Raw genomic sequence first — 23,334 nt, 5'->3', positions numbered from 1 at the left:
TGATGACTTTCCATAGGGAAAGCTTGAAATCTAGCACACATGCATACACTGAACATGATGTCTGGTCTAGATGCACAAAGATAAAGCAATGAACCAATCATAGAGCGGTAAGTAGATGGGTCGAAAGGAGTACCATTTGTGTCTTCAGTGAGAGTAATTTTGGTTGGCATGGGTGTCTTGCATGGACTAGCATCAGACATACCAAACTTTTCTAGAATATCCTTGAGGTACTTTGCTTGAGATAAGAAAATTCCTTCTTGAAATTGTTGAATTTGAAATCCGAGAAAGAACTTCAAATCCGTATTGAGTGACATTTCAAAATTCTTGGTCATTGAAGCCGCAAACTTCTTGCACAAATGAATGTTAGGAGAACCAAAAATGATGTCATCTACATAGATTTGGCATAGGATCAAATCACCCTTGTCCCTCTTAGTAAAAAGAGTGGGATCGATCACCCCTCTCACAAAACCATCATCGAGTAAAAACTTCTTCAGATGATCATACCAAGCACGAGGTGCTTGTTTGAGGCCATACAAAGCCTTATGAAGTTTATACACATAGTCTTTGTGAAAGGGATCAACGAACCCGGGTGGTTGTGACACATATACTTCTTCTTGTAGAGGACCGTTAAGGAAAGCACTCTTCACATCCATTTGATGTAATGTAAAACCATTGAAAGCGGCATAAGCAAGTAAGATGCGAATGGATTCAAGACGGGCAACGGGGGCAAAGGTCTCACCAAAGTCCAAACCTTCAACTTGTGAGTACCCTTGTGCCACTAACCTTGCCTTGTTGCGGATGATTACACCATTTTCATCTTGCTTGTTCTTGAAAATCCATTTTGTTCCAATGACGTTGTGCTCGGTAGATGGCCTCTTGACTAATGACCACACTTGGTTGCGTTCAAAACTGTTCAACTCTTCTTGCATAGCAACAAGCCAATCGTTGTCCATCAATGCCTCTTGTACCTTGAGTGGCTCAATACTAGACACAAACGAGAAGTGAGCACAAAAGTTTGTCAAATGTTTACGAGTGACTCTACCTTCCGAGATGCCGGTGAGGATTTTGTCAACATCAACACGACCGGCCACTCGAGGCATGATGGAGGTGAGGGTTTCACGAGGTTCAACTTCATGTCCATCATCCACATCTTCAACATATGGATCATTCACGTGTGGAGGAAGATCTTCTTGTTCATGTTGCATTTGTTGAGGTTCATCATCAATGATTGGACTTTCTTGTTCTTGCTCTTGATGATGATCTTGTTCTTGATGATTATCATTAAGAGAGACTTGATCATCCTCTTCAACTTGGGCTAAGGGTATCGGTTGAACAATAGGAGCTTGTGGTGGTATGGATGTTGAAGTAGTTTGATGATGTGTGAGACCTCCATCTTCTTCTTCATCATCATGAGGTTCTTGTTCCATAGGAAGAAGTGCACCAACACCCATGGTCAGAATGTCTTGAGAAGAATCTTCTTCACCTACATCACTTAGATCAACTTGCTCCCCATGGGAGCCATTAAATTCATCAAACACCACGTCACAAGTTTCTACAACACATCCATTGGATTTGTTGTAGACTCTATAGGCGTGAGAGTTTGATCCATAACCAACAAATATACCCTCAATTGTTTTGGATTGAAATTTTCCTAACCGTTCCCTTTTGTTGAGAATGAAACATTTGCACCCAAATACACGAAAGTACTTGACATTTGGCTTGTTTCCAGTTAGCAGCTCATATGGAGTCTTTTCCAATATAGTGCGGAGGAAGAGCCGGTTTGATGCATGGCATGCGGTATTGACAGCTTCGGCCCAAAAACTATGTGGTGACTTGTATTCATCCAACATGGACCTTGCCATCTCTACAAGTGTACGGTTCTTCCGTTCGGCTACACCATTTTGCTGAGGAGTGTATGGAGCTGAATATTGATGCTCAATCCCTTCATCACTAAGAAATTCTTCCAAAGTATAGTTCTTGAACTCAGAGCCATTGTCACTTCTTATTGCCCGGATTTCTTTGTCAAACTTGCGTTGGGCTTGCTTGGCAAAATCAATGAAGGTGATCTTCGTTTCGTCCTTGGACTTGAGGAAGAACACCCATGTATATCTTGAGTAATCATCAACAATGACAAGCCCATACTTTTTCCCACCAAGACTATCCCATGAAGGAGGCCCAAAAAGATCCACATGAAGGAGCTCCAGGGGCCTTGAAGTAGATACTATGTTCTTGGGTGGGTGCTTTGATTGATGTTGCTTCCCAGCTATGCATGCACTACACACACGATCTTTCTCAAAAGAGACATTGGTTAGTCCAAGGATGTGATTCCCCTTTAAGAGATCTTGAAGATTTCTCATGCCGACATGGGCTAGCCGGCGATGCCATAGCCACCCCTTGTCAGCCTTGGCCATTAGACAAGTTGCATGGAATGTGCTCTCTTTCGAGAAATCAACCGTGTAAAGGTTGCCATCCAACTCTCCAACAAAAGCCACTTCGAGAGTATCTCTCTTAAAGACTTTCACATCCGTTAGTCCAAAAAGTGTATCATAACCAACAGAAGCCAATTGGCGAACAGAAAGCAAATGGTATTTAAGGGATTGGACAAGCATAACATTTGCAAGAGACATGTCGTTTGTGATAGCCACCTTGCCCAACCCGAGTACCTGTCCTTTTGAACCTCCACCAAACATAATGCTCATGAATGGTTGAATAGCTTCCATGAAATCGTAGAGCAATTTGCTATCTCCGGTCATATGATTTGTACATCCACTATCAATCACCCATTTCACTCCACCGGAGAAGCTTACCTACACACAATTAGGACTTGGTTAGAGGCACCCATTTTGCAATGGGACCTCTCAAGTTAGTTACAAGGGTCTTAGGGACCCAAATAGCATAGAACCGGAATGCATTTCGAGGACCAACAAATTTTGCAAAAACTTCTCCATCCTTAGTCTTACGAAGTACATAGGAAGGAGGCATGAACTCTTTAGGCTTGTTGAGAGTGGGCATGCCCCTTGTGGCCTTCCCACTCACAACCTTACCTTTCTCCTTGTGCCCTTCTCTTACAAATGTTTCGTTTAGAGGAGTTGTGCACTTTTGGGAGGACGTCTTCTTCTTGCTTGTGCTCGGGTCAAACCCAAGTCCCTCTTTGGCAAACACCTCATTGTGTTGGCTCAAAATCTCATCAAGGTTCTTTTGCCCTTGAGCACATGTCATGAGACCTTTCTCAATTTGAGCCTTGAGAAAACGATTTTCCTCAAGAATAGATGCTAGATCACTACTAGAGTTAGTAGCACAAGCATCAACATTTATAATAGGGGAAGAGTAAGCCTTGGCTAAAGTTTCAAGATAAGTAAGTTTGAGCGTCTCAAAACTCTTTCTAAGAACGGTGAGCTCTCCTTCCTTAGTCTTGAGAGACACGGATAGAAGCTCACAATCCTTAGATAGAGAAGCATGAGACTTCACAAGCTTACTTTTATCATTCATTAACTCTTCGCAAGAGTCAATAGCCTTTTTCAAGGAGGCAAGATCATTTGTGTGAACATCAATATTTGCACCAATTTTTAAGCATAGTTCATCATTTCGTGCTTGCTCATATTGGACTTTCCGCTCAAGGATTTCACACTTTTCCTTTTCCTCGGTGACGAGGGTTTCGAGTTCCTTAATGGTGATGGTGTGCTTACTCACCATCTCCATAAGCATACGAAACATAGTGAGTTTCTTTCCTTTGAGGGAGCACATGAACTTATTAAGTTTAGCAGTCATAGGATCATCTAGATCATCATCCTCATAGCTATCCTTCGCATCAAGATACTCATCACTAGAAGTAGAAGGTGTGAAAAGAGGAGGATTTGATCGTGGAGTTACCTTGACCTTGTCAGAAGAGCTTTGGTCCTCTCCTTCTTCAACCATGGCCTTTGCCATTAGGCACTTGTGAGCGTTGCCCTTGTAATATTTCATGTAGTTGTAGGTGACCACGTCACCACTCTTGTTTACTAACCTCAACGTGTTTTGAGAGTCTTGAGCAACTCCGGCAACACCACTAACATCATTTGGATCAGATTCTTCTTGAGCAACCATTGCCATTCCATCTCTCTTCTTAAGCTTGGAGTTCAAAGGATTTGGCAACTTCTTCTTGGGAAAGGTCTTGGGAAACCTTGGTTTATCTTCTCTCTTCTCATAAGGGCACTCGTTGGAGAAGTGATTGGTTTCTTCACAGCTGTAGCATTTTCTTACTTTCTTCTTTTGAAATCTTCCCTTGAATTTTCCGACGCTAAACTTCTTGACAAAAAGAGCCATGTCTTCATACGAAGGGCCCTCGTCGGATTCAATCTCATTACCATCTTCATCATCTTCATCATCTTCTTCTTCTTCACTTTGCTCATCTTCACATACTTGCTTGGCCTTCAATGCAAGATTGATCTTCGATAATGGTGAACCATGCATGGCAAGGTGTTTTGTGGCATTGGCCTTTGACTCTTCAAATAGTTGGAAGGTGGATATGATGTCATCTGTAGTCATTTCCTTGAAGGTATGGTGTTGTCTTATGTCCCACACCATTTGATGATGATATGGAGCAAGAGCATGAAGCAACTTATCCACAAGAAACCTCTTAGTCATATTGAATCCATCTTGTGTCTTGTCACACTCACATGACTCAATATCCACAGTGAGAGTCATGAGACGCTCAAGGAGTTGATTGGGGGTTTCACCTTTTTCCATACAAAAGTTTTGCAATTGCCCCTTGGCAATTTCATATTGAGCACTCCGGAGGGTGGAAGTGCCAGTCCTGGATCGTATAATACTTTCCCATAGTTCCTTGGCACTTCCGATGTGTATGAACGGTCTCCTTTGCTTTTCATCCATACATCTCCTTATACACATGATTGCCGTGTCATTGAGGTTCTTGTCATATATTTCTCTTGGTGTGGGGTTCTTTGGATCAACCACATGGTAGCCATACTCTATAATCTCCAGCATCTCATCGTTTCCATGTCGAAGATGATCCTGCATAGCAACTTTCCACAAAGCAAAATCGGAAGTAGCAGAAAGTAAAGGAGGTTTGCCTTGAGGATTATATCTTGGTTTCTCAACCTGAGGTCTTGCATAAAGCCAAGGAACACTGGCGTGTTCATTGCTAGGAGGTTGTTGACCAAGTGATGATGTAGGCACGGTTGGCCTCGAACCCACACCACTTGAGTGTGGTGCAAGCACCGTGGACAACGTGGCTAATCTCGGTTGGACCAAGGCCTCAAGAGAAGCATCATGCTCCTCTTTTTGCTTAGCAAGGGCCCGTTCTAGATCCTGAGACGTAAAGGACTTGACTTCAGAGGAAACCTTGCCTTTATCCTTAGGATCTACAACCAGGGGGTCCCATCTGGGTTCATCTCGCTCTAGGGCGGTTAAGCCACAAGAATAGAGCACGAGGCTCTGATACCAATTGAAAGGATCGAGATGGACCTAGAGGGGGGGTGAATAGGTACAATTACAAATTTTAATTGTTACTTGGCAATTTTAGGCAATAATGCGGAATATGAAGATGAGCCTAACAATTGCACGTGAGCACAAAGTACTAAGCAAACAACACAAACACGTAAGTAGGTAGGCACAATATAATGTACGTAAGTGTAACGAGACAAGTAACCACAAGTAGAGAGTTAGGGTTAGGAATAACCGCAACTCTGGGAGACGAGGATGTATGCCGATGTTCACTTCCTTGGAGGGAAGCTAGTCACCGTTAGAGGGGTGGATGTTACCACGAAGGCACACCTACGCCACGAAGGCTCACCCTATTCTCCCTTTGAGACAACACCACGGAGGCGTTTCTCAACCACTAGTGGTAGACCTTGGGGTGGTCTCCAAACCCTCGCAAACTTTTCCGAGCGTAATCACAAAGTTTGATTCCTCTCCGAATGACTCCTACCGCCTAGGAGTCTCTAACCTCCAAGAGTAACAAGAACGATGGGAAAAAGCTCAAAACTTGCTCAAGACACGAATTCCTTTGGTGCAAAGAAGGGGAAGGAGTGGATCTATCACTTGATTGGAGAACTTCTCTCAAATGCTCCTAGAACACTTGGGAATCTAGGATTTAGTGTGGTTGAATGAGAGAGAGAGTGAGGAGTGTTCTTGAGAGGCTCAAAGTGAATGGTCAACCTTATCCCATGGAAGGGAAAGGTATATATATAGGTTGATGAGGACATCAATACCATTGTTACACCCACAGCCCCTACTGCTACATATACGGGACCAATTACTAGAGCTTGCGCACACCAATTAAATTATCAGGTACTTTCGTTTCTTGGTAATGATTCTAATGTTCATGAGAATATGATGCTGCCTAAATTGGATACATTTGTTTTGCTTACAAATGAAGGGCCTAGCTTGGAGAAGGATGAACATTGGAGCAAGAACAAGCATGGAGATGATGCCATGCGCAAGGGGAACAAGAACGGAGTTACAAGTGATGATTTCAGGACTTTGAAGCCACCACAATGGGTGCATGAAGCCATGGACGAAATATACAAGATGCCACTTCATAAATTTCGTCCCGAGGCTATTATAGGTGTTGCGTCACCTTTTTATTGGGCCAGGCCCATGTAATTTCGAAATACATAAGTATAGGCTATTTTTAGAGTCCGTATGTGTGGGGAAACAAGAGATAGGGTTGATTTCGGACCCCTCCACAAAGGGCCACGAAATTCCCCCTCTCTTCCTCCATATATACAGCCCTTAGGGCACTGTTTAGACTTTGGGTTTTGTTTAGATTAAAAGTTCGCCATAGCTGCAACTTCGCGTACTTCGTTTGTGTTCAACGACCAGACAAAGGCGTCACAGAACCCCACCTTGATCAATAAAGCTTTCATCTTATATTCGCAATATCCAGATTGCAATCTTAGTTTCTTGCTTGTTCTTCGTTTGCTCGCAGGAAACAGACCCTCGTGGTCAGGTTGATCGTGCTTCGGCGTGGTCAATAACCTCTCGGAGTTGGTTTAGCGATTGCTAAGGCGCGACGTCCTCGCACGTTCGTAGTCGGATCGTCAAAGTCGACTTCCACCAAAGCGATATCCATCATCTCATCGAAAGACGGGACACCTTTGCTCTATCAAGTGGTATCAGATTTCTAGGTTGCTCGGTGAGATTTTACAGTTTTTCATAGTTTAGATCGAGTCTGTTCTTCATACCTATAGTCCACGAAAAAGCCAAAAAAAATTTAGGGTTAGTTCATCCCATCCGAACCAATCTGAGCCTTGCATAATCTTTTCTGTATTTGCTTTCTTGAATTTCGGTTGCATCGTCGTGTCCAGTTGCTGGTCTTAGCGTCTAGTCTTTTAGAGTTTCGAGTTCTGTTCACAGGTTGTCACGTCGCCGCTGCCATATATCACCACCGCATCATCATCGTCGCTGTTGCCATATACCACCACCACATATTCACCGCCAATCCGAATCCATATACGCCACCACATATCCGCCGCCATCACGCCAATCCAAGTTCACCTGCAACATATATCCGTCACCTGTCCGTGTTCCACCAGATTCATCTCCGCCACCAGTCCGAGTTCCACCAGATTCATCTCCGCCACCAGTCCTAGTCCGAGTCCAGTAATTGTTGCATTGTTCTCGATTTCCAGATCACGTGATACTTCGAGTCATGACAGAGAAGGACTCCCCAACTTCCGAGCCATCCACAGAAGAAAAATAGTTCCAATTTCAAAAAAAAAAACTAAGTCTGGAAAATTCTGGCTAGGCAGTTTTTAGATCATTTGTAGACTTTTTCGAAAAAAATTTGTTGCGGAGAAAAAAAAGAAGGAAAAAAAAGTGCAAAAAAAAGAGAAAAAAAATTCAGAGTGTGCTCCTCCCTTGTTTACGTGCCGCGCCATGATTTTGTTGGTGTTCTAGGCTCGCGTCTCTAGCACGGTCTAGCCTAGGACCAGCACAGTACCATCGTTGAGCGTTTATTCAACTTTGCATCTCTGAATTGATTATTGCTGACCCTTTTTGCTACCATATTATAAGCCTTCCCAGCTCCACATACATCTACGTCGTGCGTTTGACTCTCCCTGGTAATCGCTCTATCCAAGCTTTGAGAGTTTTGACTACAACGGTTGCCGATCACCGCCTGTTGCTGGGTAAGAACTGGTAAGAATTTGAGTTTTGCTTGACAGATTTGTGACACCCACCACCACCACTTGTTCGTAGTCTGTAGGATCATATTCTTGTGTGTTTCTATTGCTGCTCACCATGCCAGGATCACAAGCCGATGAGATTGACTGGGAGAATTTATCGAACAAGGAGCTTCATGATAAGTTTTAGCAAATGATGACTGAACAGGTGCAAGATGTGCTGAACAATTTTGAAGAGGACATGGAGAAGATCACTGGCCTTGAGAAGACGTTCAAAACAAAGCTCGATAACAAGTTTAATGAATTGCTCGCGCGTCTTCCACCACCACCACCCACTGCACCTAACGCACCTCTCCAACAACAACAACAACGACTACCTCCACGTCGCGAAACAGACCTTCGCCGAGCGAGCCGTGTTCCTCTTGCGTTTGGCCAAACTGTTGGTGCTGTTGTTGATACTTCTGTGGCTCCTGCTGCTGATGCGGAGGAGGATGATTATGTGGGAGATTATGAGGATGAGGTTGATCAAAATCAGCACTACGTGCAGCCACCTGTACCACCACCAGCAGGTCGACCTCAGGTATATATTCGTAATGGTAGGCCTGCACCACCACCTCAGGTACGAGATGATGTCCATATTCCTAAACTGAAATTGAATATTCCACCATTTGAGGGTAGATATGTTCCTGATATATATCTTACTTGGAAGTTAGAAACTGAACAACGATTTACATGTTTACAATATCCTGAGGAGAGACGAGTTGCTGCTGCTGTTTGTGCTTTCACTAGTTTTGCATGTGTATGGTGGTCTGAACATTGTAGATTATATCCTATTCCAACTACTTGGGCTACTTTGAAAACTGCTATGCGTACGCGTTGGGTTCCACCATATTATCAACGTGAATTGCTTCAAAAATTGCAGCGTTAAGACAAGGGAAAAATTCTGTAGAAGAATATTATCAGGAATTACAAACTGGCATGATTAGATGTGGTATTGTTGAGGAGAATGAAGCTATGCTTGCACGTTTTCTGGGTGGATTAAATAGAGAGATTCAGACCATTCTAGACTATAAGGAGTATACTAATATCACTCGTTTATTCCATCTTGCTTGTAAAGCTGAACGTGAAGTGCAGGATCGACAAGCATTGGGGCGAACTAACTTTTCTACAGGCCGACCTTCATCATGGACACCACGTGCATCTTCTACTTCAACTGCACCAGCACCTCCATCCGGTGCCACCTCCAGCCGTGATACAAGAAAACAGGCACAACCACCATTATCTGCCAAGAGCGCACCTGCGGGGCCTGCACAGCGTTCTTCTTCTTCCATGGCATCAACAGGGCACACAAGTGATATTATTTGTCGTCGTTGTAAGGGAAGAGGTCATTATGCGAGAGAATGCAAATCTCCGTGTGTGATGATTGCTACCGCGGATGGTGGACATGAGTCTGCTAGTGACTATGATGAGGAGACTTTGGCTCTTATTACACGTGAAGAACATGGTGGAGATGATTCTGATCATGAGACGCAATACATGGCTCCTGAAGACGCTGACAGGTATGAATGTTTAGTTGCTCAACGTGTTTTGAGTGTGCAGATCACACAAGCTGAGCAAAATCAGAGGCACAATTTGTTCCATACCAAGGGAGTTGTGAAGGAACGTTCTGTGCGCGTCATCATAGACGGAGGGAGCTGCAACAACTTGGCTAGCATGGAGATGGTGGAGAAGCTTTCTCTCACCACAAGACCACATCCACATCCTTACTACATCCAATGGTTCAACAACAGCGGCAAGGTTAAGGTAACACGTACTGTTCGTGTGCATTTTAGTATCTCTACATATGCTGATTATGTTGATTATGATGTGGTACCTATGCAAGCATGTTCCTTATTACTTGGTAGACCATGGCAATTTGATAAAAATTCTGTACACCATGGTAGAAACAATCACTATACTCTTGTTCATAAGGATAAAAATATTACTTTGCTTCCTATGACTCCTGATTCCATTTTGAAAGATGATATTAATAGAGCTAATAAAGCAAAACAGGAGACGAATAAGAGTGAAAATCAGATTATGGCAAAAGAATTTGAGCAACAAATGAAGCCTAATAATAAACCATCTAGTGTTGCTTCTGAAATTAAATTGAAAAGTGCATGTTTATTTGCCACCAAATCTGATATTGATGAGCTAGATTTCAGCAAATCTGTTTGCTATGCTTTTGTGTGCAAAGAGGCATTATTTTCATTCGAGGACGTGCCTTCCTATTTGACTCCTGCTGTCACTAACATTTTGCAGGAGTTCGCTGACGTCTTTCCACAAGACGTGCCACCGGGATTACCGCCTATTCGAGGGATTGAGCATCAGATTGACTTAATTCCCGGTGCTTCACTGCCAAACCGTGCACCATACCGTACCAATCCAGAGGAGACGAAGGAGATTATGCGTCAAGTACAAGAGCTTCTTGACAAAGGTTATATACGCGAATCCCTTAGTCCTTGTGTTGTTCCTATTATTCTAGTGCCGAAAAAGGATGGTACATCACGTATGTGTGTTGATTGTAGAGGCATTAATAATATTACTATTCGTTATCGTCATCCTATTCCTAGGCTAGATGATATGCTTGATGAATTGAGTGGCTCTACAATATTCTCCAAAGTTGATTTGCGTAGTGGATACCATCAAATTCGTATGAAATTGGGAGATGAATGGAAAACAGCATTCAAAACTAAGTTTGGATTATATGAGTGGTTAGTCATGCCTTTTGGGTTAACTAATGCACCTAGTACTTTCATGAGATTAATGAACGAAGTTTTACGTGCTTTCATTGGACGATTTGTGGTAGTTTACTTTGATGACATATTGATTTATAGCAGATCTTTGGAAAAACATTTGGAACATTTACGTGCTGTTTTTATTGCTCTACGTGATGCACGTTTGTTTGGTAACATTGGGAAGTGCACCTTTTGCACCGACCGAGTATCTTTTCTTGGCTATGTTGTTACTCCACAGGGAATTGAAGTTGATAAAGCCAAGATTGAAGCTATTGAGAGTTGGCCGCAACCCAAAACGGTCACACAAGTGAGGAGTTTTCTTGGCCTCGCTGGATTCTATAGGTGTTTTGTGAGAGATTTCAGCACCATTGCTGCACCTCTCAATGAGCTTACAAAGAAAGATGTGCCTTTTCTTTGGGGTACCGCACAGGAAGAAGCCTTCTCGGTATTGAAAGATAAGTTGACACATGCTCCTTTACTCCAACTTCCTGATTTTAATAAGACTTTTGAGCTTGAATGTGATGCTAGTGGAATTGGATTAGGCGGTGTGTTATTACAAGATGGCAAACCTGTTGCATACTTTTCTAAAAATTGAGTGGGCCTAGTCTGAATTATTCTACTTATGATAAAAAATTATATGCTCTTGTTCGGACTTTAGAAACATGGCAACATTATTTATGGCCCAAAGAATTTGTTATACATTCTGATCATGAATCTTTGAAACATATTAAAAGTCAAGCTAAACTGAATCGTAGACATGCTAAATGGGTTGAATTCATTGAGACTTTTCCTTATGTCATTAAACACAAGAAGGGAAAAGAAAATGTTATTGCTGATGCATTGTCTCGCCGCTATACTATGCTTTCACAACTTGACTTCAAAATATTTGGTTTGGAGACCATCGAAGATCAATATGTGCATGATGCTGATTTTAAAGATGTAATGCAGAATTGTAAAGAAGGAAGAATGTGGAACAAGTTCGTCGTTAACGATGGATTTGTGTTTCATGCTAATAAGCTATGCATTCCAGCTAGCTCCGTTCGTCTTTTGTTGTTGCAGGAGGCGCATGGAGGAGGATTAATGGGACACTTTGGCATGAAGAAGACGGAGGACGTACTTGCTACACATTTCTTTTGGCCAAAGATGAGACGGGATGTTGAGCGTTTTATTGCTCGATGCACTACATGTCAAAAAGCTAAGTCACGACTCAATCCTCATGGTTTATATATGCCTTTGCCTGTACCTAGTGTTCCTTGGGAGGATATATCTATGGACTTTGTTTTAGGTTTACCTCGAACAAAGAAGGGGAGGGATAGCATATTTGTTGTCGTGGATAGATTCTCGAAAATGACACACTTTATACCATGTCATAAAAGCGATGATGCTGTTAATGTTGCTGATTTGTTCTTTCGTGAAATTATTCGCTTGCATGGTGTGCCAAATACTATTGTTTCAGATCGTGATACTAAATTTCTTAGCCACTTTTGGAGATGTTTATGGGCTAAGTTGGGGACTAAACTGCTTTTTAGTACTACTTGTCACCCCCAAACTGATGGATAAACTGAAGTAGTCAATAGAACGTTGTCTACTATGCTTAGGGCTGTTTTGAAGAATAATAAGAAAATGTGGGGGGAATGCTTGCCTCATATTGAATTTGCTTATAATCGTTCATTGCATTCTACTACTAAGATGTGCCCTTTTGAAGTTGTGTACGGTTTCCTACCTCGTGCACCTATTGATTTGTTGCATCTTCCATCTTCGGAGAAGGTTAATTTTGATGCTAAACAACGTGCTGAATTGATTTTAAAAATGCATGAGTTAACTAAGGAAAACATTGAGCGTATGAATGCTAAATATAAACTTGCTGGAGATAAGGGTAGAAAACATGTTGTGTTTGCACCTGGAGATCTTGTTTGGTTACATTTGCGTAAGGATAGATTTCCTGATTTGCGCAAATCAAAGCTAATGCCACGTGCTGATGGTCCCTTTAAGGTGTTAGAGAAAATAAATGATAATGCATATAAACTTGAGCTGCCTGCAGATTTTGGGGTTAGTCCCACTTTTAACATTGCAGATTTGAAGCCTTATTTGGGTGAGGAAGATGAGTTTTCGTCGAGGAAAACTTCATTTCAAGAAGGGGAGGATGATGAGGACATCAATACCATTGTTACACCCACAGCCCCTACTGCTACATATACGGGACCAATTACTAGAGCTCGCGCACACCAATTAAATTATCAGGTACTTTCGTTTCTTGGTAATGATTCTAATGTTCATGAGAATATGATGTTGCCTAAATTGGATACATTTGTTTTGCTTACAAATGAAGGGCCTAGCTTGGAGAAGGATGAACATTGGAGCAAGAACAAGCATGGAGATGATGCCATGCGCAAGGGGAACAAGAACGGAGTTACAAGTGATGATTTCAGGACTTTGAAGCCACCATAATGGGTGCATGAAGCCATGGACGAAATATACAAGATGCCACTTCATAAATTTCGTCCCGAGGCTATTATAGGTGCTGCGTCACCTTTTTATTGGGCCAGGCCCATGTAATTTCGAAATACATAAGTATAGGCTATTTTTAGAGTCCGTATGTGTGGGGAAACAAGAGATAGGGTTGATTTCGGACCCCTCCACCAAGGGCCACGAAATTTCCCCTCTCTTCCTCCATATATACAGCCCTTAGGGCACCATTTAGACTTTGGATTTTGTTTAGATTAAAAGTTCGCCATAGCTGCAACTTCGCGTACTTCGTTTGTGTTCAACGACCAGACAAAGGCGTCACAGAACCCCACCTTGATCAATAAAGCTTTCATCTTATATTCGCAATATCCAGATTGCAATCTTAGTTTCTTGCTTGTTCTTCGTTTGCTCGCAGGAAACAGACCCTCGTGGTCAGGTTGATCGTGCTCCGGCGTGGTCAATAACCTCTCGGAGTTGGTTTAGCGATTGCTAAGGCGCGACGTCCTCGCACGTTCATAGTCGGATCGTCAAAGTCTACTTCCACCAAAGTGATATCCATCATCTCATCGAAAGATGGGACACCTTTGCTCTATCATAGGTGGTGGGTAGAAGTGACCGTTTGGGGTACAGGATGGCCGGACGTCCGGAGAACGTCGGACGTCCGGAGGCACAAATAGGTCTGGACGTCCAACAGCCATCGGACGACTGGCCGCTGTGAAAAGTGTGACCCACAACCTAGTGTACAGGATACGGACGTCCGAGCTGGGCCGGACATCCGAAGCACGGACGACTGGAGAGTCCGGAAGTCCGTAAAAACGCTTCTGTTGTGAAAGTGTCAGACGTCCGGAGGGTTCCGAACATCCGTAGAAATGCTTCTGTTGTGTAACGTCGGACGTCCGGAAGTGACCGGACGTCCGGGCAGTCAGGAAGGACCGGACGTCCGTAGAACACCGGACGTCCGAAGGCAAGGTATAGAGATAGTAGCTTTTGAGCAAGTTTTTCACTAGATCCATCGATCCCCTCTTAATAGTGCGGGATCCCTATACTCAAGAACAAACCATAAATGAAGTCAACATCTTGTATCTCCATTCTTGAGTTATATGCTTTTTGTCCCTAGTCATGATCCATGCACACGGTCTTTGGAACATAATCCTGAGATATACTTGATAAACATGATTAGTCCCGAGCATATGTGTTGTCATCAACATCAAAATATGATTAAGGGCATGATTTCACTTTCAATGGTAGCGGGAAGGCTATGGTGGTGCTATGCGGAAGTGGTGGTGCTATGCAGAAGTGGGAATGGGCACCGGATCAAAATTTGACGAAAGTTGGGAGGAAAAGAAGCAGTGGATGGAAGTGATGCTGTTAGGGGCCGGATGTCTGGGCTGGATGGCCGGATGTTCGGGCTATCGGGCCGGATGTCCGGGCTGTGGATCCGTGGACGAACTTGATGAACTCCGCGTGGAGAGGTCAAATCCGGGGCAAAATTCAGAAGATTTTGTGGATGGAAATTGGGGAAAAGATGGTGGAAAGCTAGATCTACCTGCAACACACGAAATCCACAGATCAAATCCAACAAAACTTCATCACACCAGCAAATCACAAAAAAATTGGGGCTATTTTTGTGGGGCAATTTTCGAGTTAGGGACAAAATCAACAAACCTAGGCTAGAAAACAAAGAGGGTGCTCCGAAATCGTGATCAACGTGGCTCATGATACCAAGATGATGTAGGGTGGAACCCTATACGGCCGATCTTTCACGAAAGGAGTGGATCCCAACTAATAACACGAAGAACACGAGAGGAAACACAAGGGAAAACACAAGCGAATCACTAAACCCAACAAGATATAGTCACACATATGCTAGATCCTCGAAACACGAGAAGAGATACAAGATCCACGATCAACAAAGGACAATACAAAGGTAACCGGTTCTTCTCCTAGAGGAGGTCTTGATGGGACCACCCAAGAGGGGGTCTTGAATCCAAGGGGGATCTTCTCCGTAGAGGGGCCCGCGGTCTCTCTCGTGGAGTAAATCCGTATGGATGAGCAAAGCTCTATCTCACATATGAGCTAAACCAATGCTAACCCTAGAAGGAGGGAGGAGGAGGAGTATATATAGTCTAGGTAGGCGAAGGAGTACATGGGCCTCGGCCCTTTACTGTGCGCAGATAGACAAGGCCGGATTTCCGGGCGTCGGGCCGGATGTCTGGGCCTTCGGGAGGAGCCAGATGTCTGGGGCTGGGGCCGGATGTCCGGGCTGATGGGAGCTTTTCTTCTGTTCTCTGGATGGAGCTTGTCCGGATATCCGGGTGTTGGGTCCGGATTTCCGGGCTAGGGCCGGATGTCCGGGGCCTGTAGGTGCTTGGCAGCTGGGATGCTGTTGTAGTGGGTGCCTCCAGCGGCCGGATGTCCGGGCCTGGGGCCGGATGTCCGGGTCTTGGAGCCGCCTTCTTCTCCTTCCGGCGTTCCTCTTCATCCGTGGACTTGGCGGCTTGTCCGTCTTCACGAGCATCTTCGGGAGGGTCCTCTTGACACCTAATCATGCACAACATCTCGGACTTAGGTAGTAGCCATGTCTCGAGTGGATCATATGTGATATCACTAAGGAAGGAAGTCACCTCGTTTTCGAGAGCTCTAGCTCATGCTCGTGTCATAGGTCCTCTTGCCTCTTGATGAGACGATGGTAGGTCCATGGGGATGACCATAGGATGCTCCGCATCACTAACTGCCCAACTCTTTGAGTTTTTCCTATTTTTTGGTATGGTTTTAAATGTAGTTGGATAGTAAGGTTTTGCAACTATAGTGTTTTGAATCAAATAATAAATGGGTATTTGATTCATTCATATTATGCAAAGGGAATCAATTTTATCTTAGAATTTCTAAACGAGCATTACAATTTGTGAAGCAAACTTGCCAAAAAGAAATGGCCATCCTATAAATTATGATTAAAGCTATTAGAAGTCTTTAAATAGCTTAGAGTTAGTAGTTGTTTTGCTCCTTCATGCCCACTCTGTAAATTATGTTATCTCAACATTCTTTATTGTATCTATTACTACCTTAACTTATTCTTGGAATTCTTAGTCTAAAAATCATAGCTTCATCGCAGAAAGGCTGAAAGGCTTACCAATTCTCAAGTAGTGTAATTATTAACCAAATTATGTGTCACATTCTTTTATCATCTTTAAAGCTTCCAAGCTCCCTCAAAATAGGTGAGCGCTCCAACGGTCCTTCTAGAGGTGGACCCTGTTAGTCAGTGTCATGTCGCATAGCTCACAACTGCCTCTCCAACATGGTAAGGGGTTCCTGCTTCTTCCCCGAATTTCTCCTACTCTGAAAACTAGATCTCCGCCTTCCATGTCTCTACAGCGCCAATGCCGGTTTCTGCCTACTCTTTCGCCCTTGCCCACGCTGGCCATCCCTAACGCTCCTAGACGAACAGTTCGCCATCAACATCGCATGGGAATGACCTGCATATCACCTCCAACGATGGCAACAATCTCCTGCGACTCAAACCTCGCATCCTACAGTAGCCTCAGGACATCTCCTGCTTCTCTCTTTTCTGTTTTTCTTTTTGCTCTTTGCCACCGGCGGCCCCTCAAGTCTTGATTTTTGCCATTACAAGCACACAGGTGTACAACCAGCTTTATGATCTTCATGTGCTTCCTTTGGCAGTCCTGCACATTGCCTTTCACTTTAGCTCATTAGAATGATACTACCTCTGTAACTAAATATAAGTATTTTATGCAGTTTTAATTAAACTGCAAAGATGTCTTATATTTAGTTACACAGAGGTAGTACTTCCATAGTTTCATGCTAAAGGATCCACGGCATCATATGGTATATAAGTAGTACATGATTATATGCTTCTGTGTTGTTTGGTTCAATTTTTCCCTGTGGAATTGTGATTGTAAGGGAAGGACAACGGGTATGGTACCCTCATCGTAACAATACCGAGCAAAAAAAAGGCCATACACATTGCATAATTTAATAATTTTTTCAGAAATGTTGCAAATAGAATAATAACTGAATTTGTGGAGGTGCTGTAGGTGTAATACATATTAGTGAGGTGCCTCATATTTCATTGGATTGGAGGAAGGAGTACATAGTTTTATTTTTACATAAACTGGTGCAATTGGTTATCACTTCAGTTTTGGCTCCTATTAGATGACCTTTTTTTCCTTTCTTTTTGTGAGGAAAATCGATTGTCATAATCTAAACCTATACTTAAGTTCTTGCATCGCCTAATACCACATGACTTCAATCATTCTGGCAAGGAGTTGAAAATCACTACCTATTACTCCCTCGTTCCATATTACTTGTCACTGATTTAGTACAAAGTTGTACTAAATCAGCGACGAGTAATATGGAATGGAGGGAGTACGTGGTTGATACTTTCTTATGTCTTTTCTGAATTCGTATGGTTATGATGATTCTTGTGAAAACAATGCTACTAGGACGAGCCCATGCATATAAGAATAAGGAAAAAAAAGATGCAAGTATCAGAAAGATATCAGACCGATAATTAATGCCGACTATATATGTATATGTGCTTTGTTTCTTTCAATGCACATTCCATGGTGTAAACCTTAAAGATTAATGTTCTATTGCACCAGAACTATTACAGCCTGCACCTACATGAGAGTTTTAGAATTCTTATCAGAATGAACTGTTGGAGCTATTATCGTCATTTTTTATCTATAAATGTTATATTGGGTATTGAATCTTCTTTACAGGAAGCAACAACTGGCCTACGAGATCGTGGATTCAAGAAGAGAAAGAAGGACTACTGAACCATAGTGAAATATTCTTTTGGAAAAATGGGTTGCTAGGAAATAGTGAAGATATTGTTCCCTAGAAATTTTGGTGATTTTTTGGATATAAAATACAAGGGACCCATATTTCATATAGAAACTACTATTAGCTTATGAATTGTACCATGTGTGACATTAAGTTTGTTTTATATATTCTTTTGCTTGGTGAGTAAATATAATGTGTGTGCTCCTTGATTTTTTTTCAGTTCATGTAGCTTGGTTCTTAGAAAAACCTCAAAAGGTTAACATCTTCTCTTTAATGGGAGAAGGTTTTTTGTTGTAAGTTTTCATGTTACGGTTACATATTTAAACCTCTCGGAAAATTATAGGGTAGACACATAGTACCTCAGATGGTGAAACATATCATTGATGAATATAGGGCTGATTCTCGGCGCAGCAAAACGCGCGTCACCTTCTAGTCTGCTTCTAAACCGCAACTCGCCGACGTACGATCCGTCCCGTGTTGTGACCGCCTCCTGCACATTTCGTTGTTGTTCTTTCTCCTCTAGATAAGTCTCTCACCTTCATAACTTATTAAAATAAATTCGAGACGCGTAGTCGATCATCTGAGGAAAAAGGAATCACACGAGCACGACACCGAGATTTGTTAACGAGATTCATCGATATGGCTACATCCCCGGGGCCTGACTATGGGTGTTCCTCCCCATGACACCACTATAATACCGTACCCGGCCGCCCGGGCACCGGTACACGACGCCGCCTCTTCCTGCGTGCCTGTGCTATTATGTTGTCATAGGTTACACAGTGTATCTACCCTCTCAATATATAAAAGACCTAGGTCCAGATACGAACCGGGACCAAAGGGCCTCGCTCCTGGCGCTCTAGATGACTCCATATCATGTCTACACATCGTACGAGTCCAAGTCCAATTGTAACCTATCTTATACAATAATATTCAATACAACTCTAGCAGATGATGGTTGGACACATCACTTAACGCGCTCTCAGCTCACAAAAATGACCCTTACGATGCTCCAACAAGGATATCCTTTAATCAGCTGCTCTCATAAAATGACTTATACTCGTATTGCTCTATCCATCCTTTGGTGTCCACTGGTTCTGGTCCCTCCATGCATCTCTATCCATCCAACTTTTCTCCTCCTCGTCGTCATCACCTCGTTTTCATTCACGTAACAAAATCGCCCCAGGCGTCTAGCAGCCACGTTGCGTTTCTCTTCCGTCGTTCACACGACCACTTCTCCACAGTCACACCACACGCGTGCATATGTGGTAGCCACGCAGTGTTATTGTTCTCTCCACCACTCACTCCTTTGTCGACTCCCTCACGCTCGACCCTCAAAAAAAAAAAAAAAAAAAAAGACTCCCTCACGCTCTAACTCGCTGGAGGTGGAGTAGTATAAAATGGCGCTAACGTTGCAACTCGTTGGTGCACCCGCAATGGATCAGGCCGGCTCCTACTCCACCTCCACCACGCCCCTGTTGCTCCTCCTCGGCTCCCTCACGCTCGCGGTCTCGCTGTTCGTGCTGATTGGTCGCAGCAGCCATGGACGCGGGAAGGCGGGGCTCCCGCCCGGCCCGCCCGCGCTCCTCTTCCTCGCCAAGTTCGTCGCGCTCCGGCGGTCCATATTCGACCTGGGCCCGCTGCTCGTCGACCTCCACGCGCGTCACGGCCCCGTCATCTCCGTGCGCCTCTTCCGCACGCTCGTCTTCGTCGCCGACCGCAAGCTGGCCCACCGCGCGCTCGTCCAGGGCGGCGCCACCTTCGCCGACAGGCCGCCGCCGGTCGACCCCACCCGCATGTTCACGTCCGGGGGACGTGACATCAGCTCCTCCTCCTACGGCCCCTACTGGCGCCTCCTCCGCCGGAACCTCGCCGGGGAGGCGCTCAGCCCGGCCCGTGTTGGTCTCTTCGCGCCGGCGAGGAGGTGGGCGTGCGACGGCCTCGTCTCCAGCCTCCTCAGCGAGCAGCAATCCGCCGTGACGCTCAGGCCGCTCCTTCGCCGCGCCATGTTCGAGCTGCTCCTGTACATGTGCTTCGGCGCACGTCTCGGACGGGAAGCGCTCGACGAGGTGGAGGAGCTGCAGCACCAGGCGCTACTCTCGGTCACCACATTCCCGGTCTTCGCCTTCTTCCCGGCGGTCACTAAGAGGCTCTTCGGCAGACGCTGGGCGGCGTGCCTCGCTGTGCGCAGGAGGCAGGACGAGGTATTCGTCCCGCTCATCCACGCGAAGCGTGGCGACGGTGACCCGCCGTGCTACGCCGACTCCCTCCTCGCCGTCCGGGTGGCCGACGAGGGCGGCCGCCAGCTCACTGACGCCGAGATGGTCGCCCTCTGCTCCGAGTTCATGAACGGTGGGACAGATACCACGGTGACCTTGCTGGAGTGGATCATGGCCGAGCTCGTGCAACACCCCGACGTCCAGGCCAAGGTCTACGAGGAGGCGAAAGCCAATCCAGAGCTCAACAACCTGCAGGCAATGCCGTACCTGAAGGCCGTCGTGCTCGAGGGCCTTCGGCTGCACCCGCCAGGCCACTTCGTCCTCCCGCACGGCGTGCAGAGCGGCGACGCGGAGATCGCGGCCTACGCGGTGCCCAAGGGAGCGGAGGTCAACTTCCTGGTAGCCGAGATTGGCCGCGACGAGACTGTGTGGACGGCGGCGCGGGAGTTCCGGCCGGAGAGGTTCCTGGAGGGCGGCGAGGGGCACGGAGTGGACATCACGGGGAGCAGGGAGATCAAGATGATGCCTTTCGGCGCAGGCCGCAGGATGTGCCCGGGGTACACGCTGGGCATGCACCACGCCGAGTACTTCGTGGCGAGAATGGTGAGGGAGCTGGAGTGGCGGCCGGCAGCTGAGGGGGTGAAGGTGGACATGGCGGAGACGCTCGATTTCACCACCGTGATGAAGCACCCGCTCCGTTCGCTCATCGTCTCCAGAAGCTAACCATTTCCCACGCAAAATGCAACCTCTCGACATATGAGTCGAAGAATACGTCGACGCAACTTATTTATTGCGTTTAAAAGTATTTGAGTTCTAATTTGTACTCCTACATACTAAATTAAACATATTAAGGTTTGATCATGTCTATAAAAGATACATCAACATTTGCGGCAATGGATTTTTTTTAATATTAATACAGTACAGATACAAGCGCTCGTATATAACGTGCATACAATCATCCATATGAACACGGGAACACATGCACGTTTAAGAGACTGAGCCGGCGTATCCCTACGAATACACAGACAGAAAAAACTTGATCAGGTGTCCGTCCAACGTCGTTTTTTTTTCCTTATAGACTACGAATTTTGATCCAATAATGCGTTTAGCGTCTCGAGTCTTCTATCAACTAAATTAAGAGTATGTAGACTACGAATTTTGATCCAATGATGTGTTTAGCGTCTCGAGTCTTTTATTAACTAAGAGCATCTCGAACAGCCGCGCTATAGCGCCGCGCGCAAAAAACCTTTTAGCGTGCGCGCTGCGGCTGGTTTTGCGCGCCCGCCTGCGCTGGCTCCAGCAGCCGCGCCATGATGCAGCGCGCGCGCCGTTCCAGCAGAGCGCAAAAATACAGCGCGCGCGACTCGCCGGGCATTTTGCGTATATGGATATTTTGGACAAAAATGAACATGTAAAATTTGACACAAACAAGTTGATGAATAAAATTTCATGTCCACAAGTTCATCAAAATCATGCCCACAAGTTCATTCAACCAAGTTCAAATGCAAACTAAAAGTTCAAGACATGAAAGACACATCAAGCTTCATCTTCATCTTCCTCTTCTTCGTCTTCGTCCTCATCTTCCGAAGACGACTCTTCCGCCTCCAAAGATGAACCTTCCTCCCTATCCTCATCACGCGTCGCATCACGCACCGCATCATGTGAAGCTCCGACGGTGTTGGCAAGATCTTCAACGGCATCTTCATGGGAATGTGTGTGAGAAGCCATGGCGGCCGGAGGTGCACCCATGGCGGCCGGAGGTGCACCCATGCCTCCCATGAGAGAAGCAAAACTCATGCCTCCCATGGCGGCCATAGCGTCGGAGGGTGCTCCAAAGCCACCCATGCCTCCCATGGCGGCCGGAGGTGCACCCATGCCTCCCATGGCGGCCATAGCGTCGGAGGGTGCTCCAAAGCCACCCATGCCTCCCATGGCGGCCGGAGGTGCACCCATGCCTCCCATGCCTCCAAAGCCACCAATGCCTCCCATGGCGCCGAGGCCACCGCCTCCCATGGCGCCGAGGCCACCCATGCCTCCCATGGCGCCGAGGCCACCGCCTCCCATGGCGCCGAAGCCACCCATGCCTCCCATGGCGCCGAGGCCATCGCCACCCATTGCACGAACCAAGGCTCTTTTTCGGATCAAGACTTCTTGTTGGGCAAGATTGACATACTCCTTTTGCGCCGCATTGAGGTTAGATGTGTCCATGAAGAACAAGTGCTTCTCCCATTCCAACAACTTAGCTCGCTCCTCGTTGCTCACTTTCCTCTCCTCCAAAGTCACCTTTCTCTCCTCGGCCGCCACCCTTCTCTCCTCGGCCGCCAACCTCCTCTCCTCGGCCACGGCATCTTGGTTCCTTGCCATTTTCCTCACCTCATTCGCTTCGACCCTTGCCTTCACAATAGCTTCCATAGCATTTTTGAGCTCATCATCTCCTTTCTTCTTCTTCTTTTCGGTTTTGTCTTTCTTGCACCCATCCGGTCGTTTTGGCTTCGAGTATGAAACCGAGTTGGGTGTGGGGCTTCTCTTGCCGTCATCACTTGATGCATCATCCTCCTCCTCATCATCATTCATCTCAATTGCTCGCTTCCGTTTGTTGCTCAAATGCAAATCCTCCAAACCATCACGCTTCTTCCATTTCTCATCATCCTTTAACACTTCATAGCAATGAGGCAAGGTAAAGATCCTGCCTTTCTTGATCTTCCCCTTCTTGGTTGTCCTTGTCTCTTCTTTGAACAAGTTTTGTGCAATGTTGTACTACAAGAAAAACAAAACAAGTTAGCACTTCGGTCACCAAAAACAAGTATGATGAACATATATGAGATGCCACTTACTCGATCATCCTCATTTGTGCCACTTGGGTTAATCTTGTCCACCGACTTTTGCGCGGCCGCCCACTTTTGACAATCCGAGTTGATTGTCGACCATCGGGACCGAAGTGATCTCTCG

At 45.3% G+C, this 23,334-nt stretch overlaps 1 protein-coding gene across 1 annotated transcript; it reads left to right on the top strand.

Annotated features, from left to right (window-relative positions):
• Positions 1-19,535: 19,535 nt before the first annotated feature.
• Positions 19,536-21,279, top strand: LOC123160648 (cytochrome P450 89A9). The gene has a single exon (XM_044578474.1). It carries the CDS (start codon positions 19,567-19,569, stop codon positions 21,106-21,108), a length of 1,542 nt encoding a protein of 513 aa, XP_044434409.1. The 5' UTR covers positions 19,536-19,566; the 3' UTR covers positions 21,109-21,279.
• Positions 21,280-23,334: the final 2,055 nt, after the last annotated feature.

This window comes from Triticum aestivum, chromosome 7B (genome assembly GCF_018294505.1).
Source record: "Triticum aestivum cultivar Chinese Spring chromosome 7B, IWGSC CS RefSeq v2.1, whole genome shotgun sequence".
NCBI lineage: Eukaryota > Viridiplantae > Streptophyta > Magnoliopsida > Poales > Poaceae > Triticum > Triticum aestivum.
The sequence above is the reverse complement of the archived record's forward strand: the minus strand, read 5'-3'. Positions and strand labels throughout refer to the sequence as shown.